Genomic DNA, 16,378 nt, shown 5'->3' with positions numbered 1-16,378 from the left:
GGAATGAAGTTTGAAAAGAACATATGGGAGCCTTTGGACTTTCCTCTGCCAAGGAAAATAGTGAACCGAAAAACAACATTGCATCCCTGGAGGAATTGCAGAAATTAGTGCCACTATCAAGGACTTGAGATATTAAGGGGTTCTGGTTCCCACTGTATCTCCCTTTAACTCTCCTATTTGTGCAGAAGATAGATGGATTTTGGAGAATGACAGTTGACTATCGGAAACTCAATCAGGTAGCAACTCTCATAGTCGCTGCTATATCAGGTGTGGTGTCCTTACTTGAGCAGATTAACACATTTCCTGGTACATGGCATGTAACTATTGATCTAGAAAATGCCCTTTTATTGGTACTTACCCATCAGAAGCAATTTGCTTTCAGTTGGCAAGACCAGCAGTATACCTTTACAGCTTTTACCTTAAGAATATATTAACTCTCCAGTCTGTTTGATAACCTTGTTAGAAGGGATTTTTTCCCATTTTATTTATTCTTCTCTCATACAATACATCCCAGCCACAGCCTCCTCTCCTCCCACTACTCCTCTCCTCTTAGTCCTCCCCCATTATCTTCTCTCCCCCAGATCCACTGCTCCTCTGTTTCTCTTCAGTAAAGATCAGGCCTTAGAGGGATATCAATCACACACGGCATAACAAGATGCAATAAGACTAGGCACAAAATATCAAGGCTGGATGAGGCAACCAAGTAGGAGGAAAAGGGTCCCAAGAGCAGGCAAAAGAGTCACAGACACCTCTCTCCCACTGTTAGGAGTCCCACAAAAACTGAAAGCTAAACAATTACAACATATACACAGAGGACCTCATACAGACCTATGCAGGCTCCCCGATTGCCCCTTCAGTCTCTGTGAGCCACTATGAGCCCTGCTTAGTTGATTCTATGGGCTGTGTTCTCTTGGTGTCATTGACCCCTCTGGCTCCTACAATCCTTCTTCCCTCTCTTCTGAGGGTTTCCCTGAGTTGCACCTAACATTTGGCTTGGGTTGATCTTGATCATTTGTCAAAATACAACATGGGTCCATTATATTGTCAACATTATGTTGATTGGACTAAGTGAGCAGGAGGTAGCAACAACTACTTGGTCTTGGTAACATATATGTGCAGCATAAGATGGGAAATAAATGTAACCAAAATTTGAAGGCCTTATACTTCAGTGAAATTTTTAGGAGTCCTGTAATATGTGGCATGTAGAAATATTTATTTTAAGGTGAAGGGTGAGTTATTGCACTTGGATCCTCCCATGACCAATAAAGAAGCACAATACTTTCTGGGCCTATTTGGATTCTGAAGACAGCAAATTCTTCACTATACTCTTGCCAGTATACCAAGCAACTAGAAAAGCTTTTAGCTTTGAGTAGGGCCTGGAATAGAAGGTTCTTCAACAGGTCCAGGCTACAGTGAAGGATGCTATACTACTTGGAACATATGACCCAGTAGACCTGACAGTATTTCAGGTATCAGTAGCAGATAGGGTTGCTGTTTGGAGCCTTTGGCAGGCCCCTATAGGTGAATCATGGAGGAGATTTGGGATTTTGGAGCAAGGCTCTATCATCTGCAGACAACTATTTTCTTTTTGAGAGACAGCTCTTGGCCTGACTATTGGGCCTCAGTAGAAACTGAGTGTTTGACAATGGGTCACTGAGCTGGCTAATTTTATGTCAACTCAACACAAATCAGATTCATCAGAGAGGAGGGAGCCTCAGTTGAGAAAATGTCTCCATAAGATCCAGCTGTAGGCATTTTCTTAATTAGTGATTGATGGGGTAGGGCCCAGCCCATTGTGGGTGGTGACACTCCTGGGCTGGTGGTCCTGGTTCTATAAGAAAGCAGGCTGGGCAAGCCAGCAAGCAGCACTCCTCCATGGCCTCTGCATCAGCTCCTGCCTCTATGTTCCTGCCCTGTTTGAGTTCCTATCCAGACTTTCTTTAATGTTGAACAGTGATTTGGAAGTATAAGCCAAATAAACCCTTTTCTTTCCAAGTTGCTTTGGTCATGGTGTTTCATAATTGCAATAGTAACCCTAACTAGGACAGTCACCAAGCTTTTTATTATATTCTATTCTACTCTAGTTTTTAATAGTTTGAGCTACTTTATTCTTTCTCCAAAGTCCACGCTTCCCACCATGTGGCTGTCTGGTGCCTTGTGGTGGACCTCTATGCTGGTATGTCAAATGGCATGGATTTTTCCCTTTACTTCTTCATTCTCAGACTCAGGGCAGCTACTAAGATTTACAGCTTTCCTGCCCTGTGGTTTTTCTTTAAAACTAATAAAAATGCCAAGCTATAAAAGAAATAACTCCACTAAATGGAAAGTTACATAGGTCTTGATATAAAAATTGAACTTAGATGCATATTAAATTTGAGATTCATTGTACTAGGAAAAAGTCTGACTTATCAAAAAGTTAAATAGAAACAAAAATGTGACTTGATTTCTTCTCTATGATTTTATACTAGGATTTCACACTGAGAAATTTGCTGTTTTTTTTTTCTGAAAGAGAACATTCTTCTGGATCTCTCTTACTAACAGATCTTTCTGTGTCAATATTTTATTTATAGGTAATTTTGAGTCACATTTTCTAAAAATTAAGGAACCATGATTACCAGTTACTGACAGATTAGCTTTTCATGACCATTTTTCTTCTTTATTCCATTTTCCAACTACACTGCAAACTACATAAGTTTATGGATAGATTTGTTTTTAGTAGCTCAAGTTTTCTTCCGTCCCACCCAGGCCCACAGCCGCTCAGAGCCAAATAAACATACAGAGGCTTATATTACTTACAAACTGTATGGTCTATTGCTCGCTAGCTCTATAAGAGCTTATATCTTAAAGTAACCAACTTCTATTAATCTATGTTTTGCCACGTGTTCTGTGGCTTTACTGGTCTGTTGGCATGTTGCTTCTCCTTTGGTGGTGGCTGGCGTCTCTCTGCCTTCTTCCTGTCTCTCTAGTTAGAATGTCCTGCCTAAACTTATTCTGCCTCACCATTGGCCAAACAGCTTTATTTATCAACCAATTAGAGCAACACATATTCATAGCATACAAAATGAAGATAAAAGCTTTAGAAAAACCTGTTAAAATGAGTCATAGATAAATTCAGACCAAGACAGGAGAATTTAAAGGTGAACTTAACTCAGGATTGACTTCGGAAAAACCCATTAAAATGAATTCTAAGCCGGGCGGTGGTGGCACACGCCTTTAATCCCAGCACTCGGGAGGCAGAGCCAGGCGGATCTCTGTGAGTTCGAGGCCAGTCTGGGCTACCAAGTGAGTTCCAGGAGAGGCGCAAAGCTACACAGAGAAACCCTGTCTCGAAAAACCAAAAAAAAAAAAAAAAAAAAAAAAAATGAATTCTAGAGAAATTCAGACCCAGACAGAAGAATTTAAAGGTGAAATTATTCCGGGATTGAATTATATGGTTACAGAGAGACAGCCTATTTTCAAACAACCAAACAATCTATCTGGTAACCTTACAGGAACTATCTGTTCTAGGGCGTGTACAAGCTAATTGGTCTCCAGTAGAAATATTAGATTTAAGGAGTTTTAAAGAAGCTATAGTATCATATGGCATGCATTCTCCATTTGTAAAGCAGATGTTAAATTTGTGGTCAACTTGTAATAGAATTATCCCTCAGGACTGGAAAGAATTAATTACAGTCATCCTAGAAGCCAGAGCACAATTACAATGGAGAACTTGGTTTAAAGAGAGAAGCAACTGAGAGATTCTAGGCCTGTAGGCTGAAGAATGGATGCCCCAATGTTGCAGAAGAACTTTGGATAACTGTCCAGGTAGCCAGCTGTCTCTGGCATTCTAGATTTTTGGAAGTTGCTTACAATGCTTTTCCTGTTTACTTAGGTAATATTATATCCTTCTGAGGTCTTTGACGTAGTTAAAGACTAGATAATTACAATTTTCCTTTGTTATGATAAAAGATAAATTAGATATAAAACTTTAGAATCATAAATATAGAATAAATTGAATATTTTCTTTAATTTTACCAAATACAAATAGACTAGCTATTGTAACTGTAATTCTTGGTAGATAATTGTTTTGTTTTATATAATTTTACTATGTTAAAGTTAAAACCTTCCTCTTTGATTAGACAGAAAAGGGGGAAGGCTGTGGGATAATGCTGTTGTACTCTGGTTTAATAAAACACTGATTGGCCAGTAGCCAGGCAGGAAGTATAGGTGGGGCAAGCAGACTAAAGGAATGCTGGGAAGAGGAAGAGCAGAGTCAGGAGTTGCCAGCCAGACACAGAGGAAGCAAGATGCGAAAGCAGAACTGAAAAAATATACCAAGCCACATAGCTAAACATAGATAAGAATTATGGCTTAATTTAAGTGTAAGAGCTAGTCAGTAATAAGCCTGAGCAAATGGCCAAGCAGTTATAATTAATATTAAGCCTCTGTGTAATTATTTTATAAAAGGCTGCAGGACTGTAGGTGAGAAATTTGTCCCAACTGTGGGTCAGGTGGGACACAGAAAAATTTCTGACTAGTTTTTCTTACCAATATATCACCCAATACCTATTTTATGTAGTACATGCTACGTGATTATTACTTAATTGTATATTCATTAAAATGAATGTATGTCACAGACCTCCCTACTCAAGTTTGCTGAAGTAATTCTTTCCTCAATGAAACATTATTATAGGACACTGATGTTCATTCATTGGGTGCTTGGAATGATTTTATCCCACATAAATGGTAAGTTTTATAAATTGCAAAAATATAACTGTTACACCGTTAGACTAAAATTAGAAAGTAGTTTGATTTTTGCCTCAATTGTCATCATTGTTTCAACATCATAATTTGTTTGAAATAAACTGAAGTATTTGACACATATACATAAATTTGCATATAAATATTTTCTAAACATCTATTAAGTAGAAGTCACCAGTGCAATTTTAGAGTTATTGTTAATCACAGTGGCATCTCTGATGTGCTTGAAGTCTCCCAAAACAAGGACCTCAATAGGATTATTTTGAAGTTGGTGAACAGAGAAGAAAGAACTATAAAAAAAGTTATAGCTGAAATCCTGGGTATGATAGAAGCTTGTGTTTTTCATAAATTGTGAAATATATATATATATGCATATATATACATACATATACATATGAATAGATTGAACAATAGGTTACTCAAGGTTTAAAGTACTCCATCAAATTCACTTGTCAATGTTTTAATTTTCTCTGTTTTGTGGGGTATGTAGTAAGTTTTCAAGCTTTCAAATAACTGTATTCATATTTTCTTGTCTTTATTCATTTTTCTGTTTGCTTCTAACTATTCTTTTAAGATAGGATCTTACTATGTAGTCCTGGCTGGCTTAGAACTCACTGTGTAAACCAGGCTGGCCTCAAATTCAGAGATCCTCCTGATTCTCCCTCCCAAATGCTGGAATTAAAGGAGTATACCACAATGCCCAGGTTTTTTCCTATTTTTTTTTTTATTAAAAGGTCTGTTTTAGGCATGTTTCTATACTAAATGTTTTTAAAAGAAATAAAAATAGACAATATAATATTTGAATGCAGATGACACCATTTATTGAAATATGAATTTACATATGAAATATTTAAAGCAAAAGACAATTTCAATTCAGGAAGAAATATATTACTTTCACTATTGTGTCAAATATTTATTTTTCCAGCAGATTCACGTACTAGAAAAAAGAGCAAATTTAAACATTTTTGCAATGCACCTTACACATCATTGTTATGTATTGGAAAATAGTGAGGACAACACAATGGCATTAACCATCAATAAATTTTGCCAGACACAAAATATTAACAAGGTAATTGGCAGAAATATAGTATAAGAATATGACATCAATCACAATTAGTATCACAATTTACTTGAGAAGAAAGAGAAACAGCTGACACTTATAGATTACATAATTTAGAGTACAAGTCTCAACAAGATACAAATACAAAATTGAAAATACTTAGGCAAAACACCATTATCCAAGAGTTGAAATTTAGTTTTCAAGATATAAGAAGGGGTGAATTGATATTTTTATTTCTGTAACATCAAACACTTCTGGTGGTCTAGTTAATAAGGTTTGTGCAGCCCACATTACAAAAGTGTCTATATTTGCATGAAGATAAAATGAATTTTGAGGAAATTTTGTACATAAATCACACAGGCAAAATATTTAGAACAAATCAAGTTTTTTAATGTGTAAAATGGATGAGCTCTCTTGTTTCTATTCACAACTGATTCAGACATTAAATTCAGTGTTTGAAATCTCCATATTCCTATTTACCAACCTATCAGGGCTAAGGTTAGGTTTATTTGATAGGTACAGATTAGGTAATATTGGAGTTGAAATAAAATATAAAATCACCTTGTCAGTGTAGTTAAGAAAAAAATACATTGTGGTAGAAAAAAATTGTTGATGATTAAATAAAAGTGCTGCTGCTGCTGCTGTATAGATTTCTTTACAGATATTCTCTGTGTCTCACATACACACAGAGGAAGATCTAAAAACAAAAGTGCCCAGATCATGTCGCTATATTTGGACAAAAGACTATGTAATAGAAGAAACAGCTACTTCAACAGGTGCAGAATTCATTTTGTTTTTAGTTTTGAACATAGTCCTAATAAGTGTTTGGTAAATTCTGCTACAGAAATAAGATTGATTTAGCAATTTAGTTTTTAAATGGATATAACCCCTTTGTAATTTTTTATTTGAATTTTAAATTAGTAAGATATTAAAATACCTGTTGTGAATTTTACAAGATAATATTATAGAATAAGCACCAGGAGTTCTATACTCTAGTGCTGCAGTAATTCAACCCCTGAATAAATAAAAACATCACATCAATCTACACCACAGTTTATTTAAAGATACAATACAGGCCAATTCACACACGTCACATATATATTACGATATCACCTTGAACAGTACTTTGTTTAAACATATCACAATAAATATTTAGTGAACAAGAAAGAAGTCAATAATGGCCAGCAAATAATGCCACTATACATTTCACAAAATTAAATACAGCATCAGTGTAAAATGGACAATGTTTCACCATACTAGTGTACTTAACTGTCCTGCTTTACTTTGAAAATAAAATCCAGTTGTTTCCTTTACTTTCAAAAGATGGAAATTTACATTCTCAATAAATATTAAAGCTGTGAGTATCATACCAGCTTTTGCTGAATTTAGACAGATTTGTTCTCTAGTCACTGGTGATAGGTGTAGAAAATGAGAAATATGGAGTTACTAACTTGAAACATAATGAATGTACTAAGAACAAACTGAAACACTTGGAGTGTCTGGGGAGGTATAATGTGTAGAGGTGGCCTGATTTTTTTTTACTGAATTTTAATAATAGTGGGCGTTTCCAAATTGATACTACTTCTTTATGAAATTTTTCTTAGTTTTGAATACCATTCTGCACTGCACATGTATTGGCATTATGTTCTTCTGAAATGTTTGGGTTTAAGAAAGGAACTCTGGAAATTATTATTTTATAACTTTAAAATCTTCAAATGTATGTGTATTTATTTTGAATAACTAGGTATATTTATTGAGAAATTATGAAAATTAGCTGATATCATCATGGTGATGTTCAAAAAACATTGAGTATCTGGGTAATATTAACTGTTGATATTTTATCATAATTTAGAATTAACAAATGTCACTGCATTTTATGGTGAATTTTATTTTGAAGATGATCTTTTTATCTTACTCTAATATATGTATAAGAATAAAGAAGTTGGTTTGTAGGTGAATATCAGTTGCTTAAGATAATGAAATCTACTAAAAGTGAGTCATTTTAAAAAATAAACTCTTAAAATATTATTTTAATAGCAAAAATATGCTCTAGGTAAATTCACAAAGTGCGTATTTTATCATTTTTCATCAACATACTTTACAATTTAGATGAAGAAATTGGTATTGTATGTCCATTTTATTTTTCTCAAAGAGCCTAAAAAAGGATGATTTTATAATATATAATAAAAAGAAAAAATGGTGCTTTCAAAGTCATGCAAAACTTAAAATTTAAAACTAAAAAAAATATTTAAATCCTATGCTGTATATGCTTTCATAATCTTTCAAAGGCTAGCATGAGCCAGCTTATTTTAAATATCAAGGAATTCTGGTCGGGGGAGTACATGGTGTTCTAGCCCCTACATTTTCACATCATCATTTCTATCTAGCTGTTTTACTATGGATGTTACAATTTTGGATACTTTAATGTAGTATGGAAAATATGCAACATTTGGATTTTATTTTTTTACAAATCAACAAAGGTATCAATTAGACATCTTTATTTCATTCATGGTATTTACCTTAATATTCATTATATCCTGGTTCCTGAAGGTCAAAATGTGGGGAGAATTTATGATTAGTGCTGGGGGGGGAAGTTAAGGGTCAAAGGTCAGGGAGACTTGAGACAGGAGAGAGTAAGGGTATGGTGGGAGTTGGAATGAATCTTGGGAATAGGTTGCGGGAAAGCATGATGATAAATAGGGTATAGTGAACATGGGGACAATGTCATTGTGGAATTAGATGGGGAGAGGAGGAAGGCATTGAAGATACTCAAAATAGTATAGGGGTGAGGAAAAAGCTCAAGTGTGGATGAGGTATAGAGGATATGGAGAAGTGGACTGGGGCTAAGAAAGGTAGAGGATGTGGTGGAGTTAGGATGCACTGAGGGACACTTACAGGGGATTAGGGTATCTGAGGACAGTATTAGGGTTATTGGTTCATTTTGTTAACTAATGAAATAGTGAGTTTCTAAATAGAAATAAAAAAATATTCTTTTCAAATAATAAAGCAGAATTTCATTTACTTTAAAGCTATAGTTTTATTCTCATTTTTGTTTTCTTAGAGTTCCTCTCATTTTCCATAAAATTGTCTTCCATATCAGTGAGGCTCTCTGCTCTTGAAATAATTACTCAAAAAGGCACATGTACTTTGTAACCCATGATATGTTAAAAGCACTTTGCTATATTTTGGATTTTTACTTCTAAAACATGTTGAAAACATAATGATTAGATGGAAATATAATATGTAATTAGTGAAGCTTTTCTGACAGCTATATGAATTTTGTTATGAAGTTTTCTCATGAAAAAACCCTATGTTCTTTACTCTCTCTTTTGTAGAATTATGATGCTATTGAGTGACTTAGAGAATTAATTTGGTATGGAGAACCCTAATACGATAGGGCATAATCTTTGAAAATAAATAATGACGTGCTACTGAACATTTGCCTTGCTCAGTTCAATAAATACTAACAATATTTAAAAGAATAAAACCAAGGCTATACAGAACTTCTATTACAGAATTGAGAATCATCTTCTTAGACCATCTTCACATTTGATTTTTACTTAGTTCCATTTAATTTCTTAAAAATTTACAGAGAAGCAACTGGCCACTATACATATATTTTTATATCTAAACTTTAAGCCACTAAACACAATATCCAAAATTATATGGATCATGAGGAATAACACTCACATAGCAGGGTTTTGTTGATGATGAAGTTGCTGTTTTCTGTCTTCAATTATATATTAGTGTTATATACAATTGAACCAAATTTTGTTTACTGTCTTTCTTTCTACTTGTTTTTGATATACATTAGTTCTTGGTAAGTTATTTCTCAGTTTCTATTGTACTTATTAGTTTTTTCACGCACAAGGTGGTTTCCTTTGAAAATGAGAATGCAATAGATCTGTTTCCTAAAGTCAATGTGACAAGAGAGCATATAGAGTAGGCTGTCTGTTATCAAGGTGATCTGTCAATTTGGTTTTTTTATTTTCAGTCAAGTAGTGGCAGTAACTCAAGTATGGTAGCCTGTATCTTTCTGTTCTTTCTGTGGTTTTGCCACACTATGTAAAAATCAGGTTACTCAAGTCTGAAATGGTATCCCATCTTCTGTGTCGGTAAGAAGTAGGAGAAAAAAAAATCTCACTACCTTTCCTATTTTCTGAGGTCAAAGCCCTGGTTCATAAAGCACATGCTGAACCATGGGGACTGAAGAGAGGGAGGCTAGCCAGCCTCTTTACCTCCTTCCTCAGAAGCCAAAGAAATCTCATAAAAAAGGCAAGAGTTTGCCTTCATACCAAAGAGTACCACCCCTTGCACTATGTGTTAAGGCACATAATAAGGGGTTAGGTGGTATTCTATTGTTTACATTGCCTTTGGCTTTGTAAAAACAACAGCAACCATTATTCAGGAAAGTTGAAAATTTAAATGTACAAATTGAATAGTGGCCCATGTGCCCTAAAACTCAGCACAAATTTTATATTATGTGTGAATACAAAGTAATGAGTTTACTTTCCCAAGTAATTTGTCAGTTAATCTCATAACCTTCTGGTAATATTTTATCTATCTTACAACATTTGTGAAATAAATGTTCCAGAAAGCCATATTTTATATATAAGTAGGGTTCAGTAATTTTAATACTGTGCTGATCATCTGGGCCAACAAAATGCTATTTTTATTTTTCTGGGAAGAGCATCATATTCATTCATCTCATAAAGGATTTCAAGAATTTTTATCTTCTATCCTGAATCTTCTTATGCAAATCAATAGAGTGGCTGGGAAAGGTAATAAATTAACTTCAAACCAAAAACATTGTTTTAGCATGCAATATTTTAGGCATCCTGTGGTGCTGTTATTATTGTCTTTATTATTTTTTTGTTGTTTTTGTTTTTTCTTTTTTTTTTTTTTTTTGTTTTGTTTTTTTTTGTTTTTCGAGACAGGGTTTCCCTGTATAGCTTTGCGCCTTTCCTGGAACTTACTCTGTAGACCAGGCTGGCCTCGAACTCACAGAGATCTGCCTGCCTCTGCCTCCCAAGTGCTGGGATTAAAGGCGTGTGCCACCACCGCCCGGCTATTGTCTTATATTATTAACATCACAACCACATATGATATTTACAGTTCTACAGTTATTTGTCTCCTTGTATTGTTAAGGCTTCCATAAATATTTACAATTTTGCTGTGTTTATGTCAAAAAACCCAAATAGACATATTTAAGTACTTTTAGTGAACTTTTCCCTAGATGTCTTTTTAAAGTATTTCAAAAGAAGTACTATATTCAAGAATCTTCTGTTAAATCTCCTGGATTCTAGCTTTCATTCAATAAATGTCTTGGACATCAAGATAGACTCATCAAAATAAATGCCAATACCTCTAAGATCATTTTCATTTGTCTATCAAAGTATCCAAGAGGACTTGAAATTACTAGGAAAAATTGTCATTTGAAAAGTACATGATATTTTGTTCAATGAAGAAGTCCACATCTACAACACACTAGATTATATCATATACAATTGATGACTGCATACAGGATAAACTAGCTAGCTACAGTCTGGTTTTATCCAATCTAGTAAATAATTATCACACATTTTTAAATTATGTGTATTGTGTATTCATAATTTAGATGTCCCATTTAGTATTTTGAGTTGTCAAGTTTGTACATGTCTGTTTTGATGTTAAGTGTCTTAGTTTGTTTCTTCAACGGACAGCATTGTAAAGTATCAGTTTTTATAACTGGTGTTCACCTATCTTTGAGAGCTCAGTGAGTGGAGAAGATACCATATGTCCGGAAGTTCTACCACTATTACCCATGTAAACGCCAAACTCACTGCCCCTGGGAACTCCAGCATTGCCTCTAAGAAATTGAGGATTATCCATGGGCACTCCAACATTAACCATGGGGATAGTATTGACATTATTCTTGGGAATTCTAACATTGCCTCTGGGACACGCATAATTATCCTCAGGAATTCCAATGTTTCCTCGAATTGCGGAATTCTCAAATCTTGGCCTGATGGAAAGATGTTCTCCAAAATGTGATGGAATTGCTCTTTGCTGAGCTCCCTCCATGTTGTATCTTCTCTTGATGTTTTCTAAAACATAAAGCCAGAAGTTTATAAGTGATTAACAGATTGGCTTAAGTTTTGAGATGAAGCTATGAATAAGAATGAGAGATGTATTTCCAATTTTTACCTCAAAATGTCATGGTGATCTTAACAAAATATGTAAGTTTTATGTAGCATTACACTTTTGTATGTAAAAGATGGACAAAGAAAAAAGTGAGTAATGGTTCTAAACCATAAGTTTAGGTTTATTGGAAAGTAAGGTAGAGAAAGAGGATAAACAGTGAGGGTATGATGGAGGAGCTACAGGCTGAAGGCCTTTTAGGAACAAAGGTATTTAGTATGAAATTTTATTTCTTTGATAGTATAAAACACTAATGCAATTAAGAATTTAGTGGGAACAGGAATTAGATAAAAGGTAACCATTAAAAACTGGAAGCACCCGGGTAGGTTTTTTTTTTTTTTGTGTGTGTGTGTGTGTGTGTGTGTGTGTGTGTGTGTGTGTGTATGTGTGTAAGCATGCAGGCACTTGTGTGCACAAGTGCACATGGTGGCCATACAACAACCTAGGAAGTTATTTACCAGGAGTTGCTCACTTTTTTATTTTTTTGAGGCAGAGTCTCTACCCAGCAAACTCCAGCTCTGGGATAACAAACACACACTACAATGTCTCTTCGTTTTTCAACCAGAGTTTTCAAAATCAAACTCAGTTCTCTTGCTTGTAAAGCAAGCTCTTTACTGATTCAGCAGTGTGGTGTCGCTAATCCTGTAGCACTCTTCAGAAGGGTTTTCAACTTGAGAATAAGGTTGAACCAACTCTACATTTCAAAGGATAATGTGATCTGAGCTAACCTTAGGTTAGACTTTAATTTCTTCCTTTGATAAATAACTTCTTAGAGTTCTAAATATTTTATAGAAAAAGAAATATTACAGAATGAGTCAAGTTGTGATTTCCAGGTAAACTCTGTGTTAGACTTCAAACTTTTCATCGGAAACATCTTCAGGAGTTTGGTGATGCTATTTTTTTTTTAAAAGAATATTTCTAGTTGGCATAATTTTCATGAAGTTGTAGAATTGGGGTTCTAACAGAAGTTAGACAGGAAGATTTCTAATACTATCCAGTATGCACAGGAGCATTTTCATATATGCTTATATAGGTGTAATGATGAAAGAAAAATGTTATTCTATAGTTAGTAGCAAATTTCAATCTAGGATTTAAATTGTTATAGATATAAGTTACGTTAATATTACTTTTAATCAATTATAGGTTAAAATATTAATGGTTTATTTGCAGATTCATGCTCTCTTGTCAGTAGCTCCTCACACACAAGAGGCGATAGAGGAATTCTTTGTTGGGTTAGTTAACAATGCCCATCATCACATCATTCCTTTTTTCTTACCTACTACTTAGTTGTTGGGTAATGAGTGATTTAGCAGACTTTTTTCTATTCTGTGGATTAAAACTGAATGAGTGAGGACTAGTAATTTTCTCATGCTTTTCTTCCTAAGTTCAAGTTCTTTTTGAAAAGTGAATTTTTATTCCTAACTTGCAGTCTTAAAAAGTCTGTATATTCTAGAACCCACCCCCGATGATTATTAATTGGTATGTGACTGGATTAACTCAACTTAGCATCAAGCTGCAATCACTGAATATGAATATAAGGCTTTAAGTTGTGGAAGAGAAACTAATTCTACCATAAATGTTTTATGTTATAGAAAGGGATAGATAATCTAGGTGGTGGGTTTGAAGATAAACTGACTGGTGACAGTCTACCTATATGAAAAATTATATATAACTTACAAGAGTAGTGACAGCAAGAAAAATCTTACCTTCTGTTAGTAAATCATGGTCATGTGGGAAGAAGTAAGTTTCTTCTGCATTTAATTTGAATTCCGGTGCATTTAAGTATTGGCCTTTGACTTCACTGTATCTTGGTAAGCTCCGACTGCGCTGCCGCTGGAGCTTAGGGCGCTCGGGCAACAAGGGGAAAGGGCCTTGCAAAGCTTGGAAATGTTGCTCTTCAGGGAGGATGGTTACTTGATTCTCTTCTTCTGATGCTAGTTTGCGGTAGCCCATATCTCTGTTTTCTTCCCTGGGACTAGTTTGGAGAATATGGAGCCCCTCACTGTTTAGTGGTGCCTCTAAGAGCTCTGCCCAGGAACGCCGAAAGATGGATCTTTCTCTAAAAGGATACATGCTTCTTGCTACTTCCATATCATCACTTCCTGGGGACTCTGCATTTTCTGGAGATTCCATCCATAAATTTCTTGGGGTTCCTGGGCGACTGTATTCTGAGGAGGATGGTGAAGATTCATTTATTAAAGACTCCAGGTGTACAAACCCAGTGAATTGCAAAGTTGGAATTTCTGTATCATCTAGATCCTCCTTTCCAGGCACACCGGCAACAAGTATTGCGGTGCCTTTTCCCCTTTCCTCTGGACTGGCAATTCCTGTAACATCTAAGCGTTCAAATTCTGGGAACCCTGGAGACTTAATTGGTACTTTCTCTATGCGAAGAAGCCCTGAAGTTTTTGGTTTTACAAGAGCAATGCTTTCTAACTCCTTAGTTAGTGGGGGGGTGGTAACCGTCACCACCTCATTCGTAAGCCCCAAGTCCCTCTGATGGATACCTTCACGGGTGAGTTGCTGGGCAGCCAAAGTTGTATTCTCTTCTTTTTGTTTTCTGTCCCTTTCCTCAATTTCCGCATTAATAGGACGGAAATAAATGAATTCATCAGAAATATTTTGAGTACGTCTGTATTGGAAGTTTGGATTCACAGAAACAATCTGAAAGAAAATTCAAGTTCAAAGATACAGTTCATTATGTCAACACTTTGAATAATATTCTTGTTTCTGACACATTGTATTTTTTATTGTAAGGACAGGATAATACTAACTTAGGCACTATAGACATAAGTTAATTACTTCAAATTGAGAAATATGAAGGATTCCCCCAAAGTGATCTATTTATTTCAGGAACAGATTATTTTATTCTAGTATTTCTCAAGTTCATTTCCTAATAACCTAATCAAAGACTCTTTGTTATCCTCCAAGAACATTCATTGTCTCTGGCCAATAGCTTGGAAAACAATTTATAATTCTTATAACTTTATAATATGTAGGACTCACTTAAAGGTTCCTAGAAATATACTTAAAATCTTTGTTTCTATTTTTTTCTATGTACGTCCATGTGCTTGCCATGTATGCATGTATGCATATGTGTGTGCAGGTACATTGTGTGTGTGTATGTATGAGTATAAGTACACCTGTGACATAGCAGTTGTGTGGACAGAGGACAACTTTCTATAACTCATTTCTCTCCTTCCATCTTGTTTCTAAGGCACAGTCTCTCGTTATTTTGGCTGCCTGGATGTGTGCCACAGGAGAGCTAGTGTTGCAGATCTAAGCTACCACATCTGTTATTTTTAAAATTTGAGTTCTAGGCATCAAACTCAGATAATTAGGGTTGTGTGGCAAGAGATTTTACTTGACGAATCATTTTTGCTGGCTTAGAAATCTTATCTTGAAGGGAACTGCCCCCTCAGGGTTGCTAGTTCTTAGAGACAATAAGTTATCTTTGAGAACACTTTTAAAATACAAACCAACCAAGCTACAGTACATACTTCCAACCACCTCAGTCTCCAGGCCTCTATTGCCCGGTCAATCATTTTAAGGACAGGCACTGGATAACTAGGGATAGCTCCTATATCCCAGAATCCATAGGAATTATTCAAGCTAGTCTGTTTGCCTTGCTGCATTATCACTGATTTTGGTGTTTCCAATGTGTCTCCTACCTCATGTCAAAGTATGTCACTTCTCTTGGGATGTGTGAGTATAGCAGACTATATTTTCAATGGCTGTCATTTACAGATATGTTTGCTGACCTCATATGAACATATATGAAAAATAAACATACTGAACATTCATATTTGCATATGATAATCACTCTTAAACTATGTACTTTGATCTTACACCCATCACCACTATGCGATTCTTGAAGATTTTCAAAAACCTCCAAAAGAAATCCCAGGACATTAGCAAAAATTCTTCCAAAAAATACAATGAAAAAGATCTGGCAGAAAATGTCAAAATCAACTTTAAAAACTCTAGGAATTAGCCAAAGGCTTGGAGTAATTTGTTCAATGTGGGTGGCTGAACTGCAATAGCGAGCTTGTTACATTTTCATTTTCCCTGATCCAACATCACTGTCTCCTTCCAGTTTTATAGATGCTTTATAAGCCAACATTTTAGAATCATGGTGGAAACCCAGGGCCTACCAACAACTGAAGGGAATGGAATAGAATTCAATCACCTCAACATACTCATTCTCATGGAGTTATCATTAACTAACTTGCCTGGCAACTACTTCACATTATATTCTAAAAAAAAAAAAACAAAAAAAAAAAAAACAAAAAAAACAAAAACTAAGGAAAAGAAAAACAAACACACAGACATGTACTTGCACACACCCAAGCAAGCTATGGTAAAATTTATCACACTCACTGACTATTGTTAACATTT

General features: G+C 35.1%; 1 protein-coding gene across 1 annotated transcript in view; it reads right to left on the bottom strand.

The window, feature by feature from the left end:
• Nucleotides 1–10,820: 10,820 nt before the first annotated feature.
• Nucleotides 10,821–16,378, bottom strand: part of LOC128108400 (uncharacterized) — a 74,462-nt gene continuing 68,904 nt past the window's right edge. Inside the window, exons 8-9 of the mRNA XM_052734899.1 lie at nucleotides 13,687–14,644; nucleotides 10,821–11,886 (exon numbers count right to left, since the gene is read on the bottom strand). Of these exons, the coding sequence (XP_052590859.1) occupies nucleotides 11,522–11,886; nucleotides 13,687–14,644 (1,323 nt within the window). The 3' untranslated portion in view covers nucleotides 10,821–11,521. The remainder of the gene's footprint in view (nucleotides 11,887–13,686; nucleotides 14,645–16,378) is intronic.

The sequence above is a fragment of the Peromyscus californicus genome, unplaced genomic scaffold (assembly GCF_007827085.1).
Source record: "Peromyscus californicus insignis strain IS unplaced genomic scaffold, ASM782708v3 Scaffold_10__1_contigs__length_136768540, whole genome shotgun sequence".
NCBI classification, from domain to species: domain Eukaryota; kingdom Metazoa; phylum Chordata; class Mammalia; order Rodentia; family Cricetidae; genus Peromyscus; species Peromyscus californicus.
Note: the sequence above shows the minus strand (reverse complement) of the source record. Positions and strands in the feature narration are given on the sequence as shown.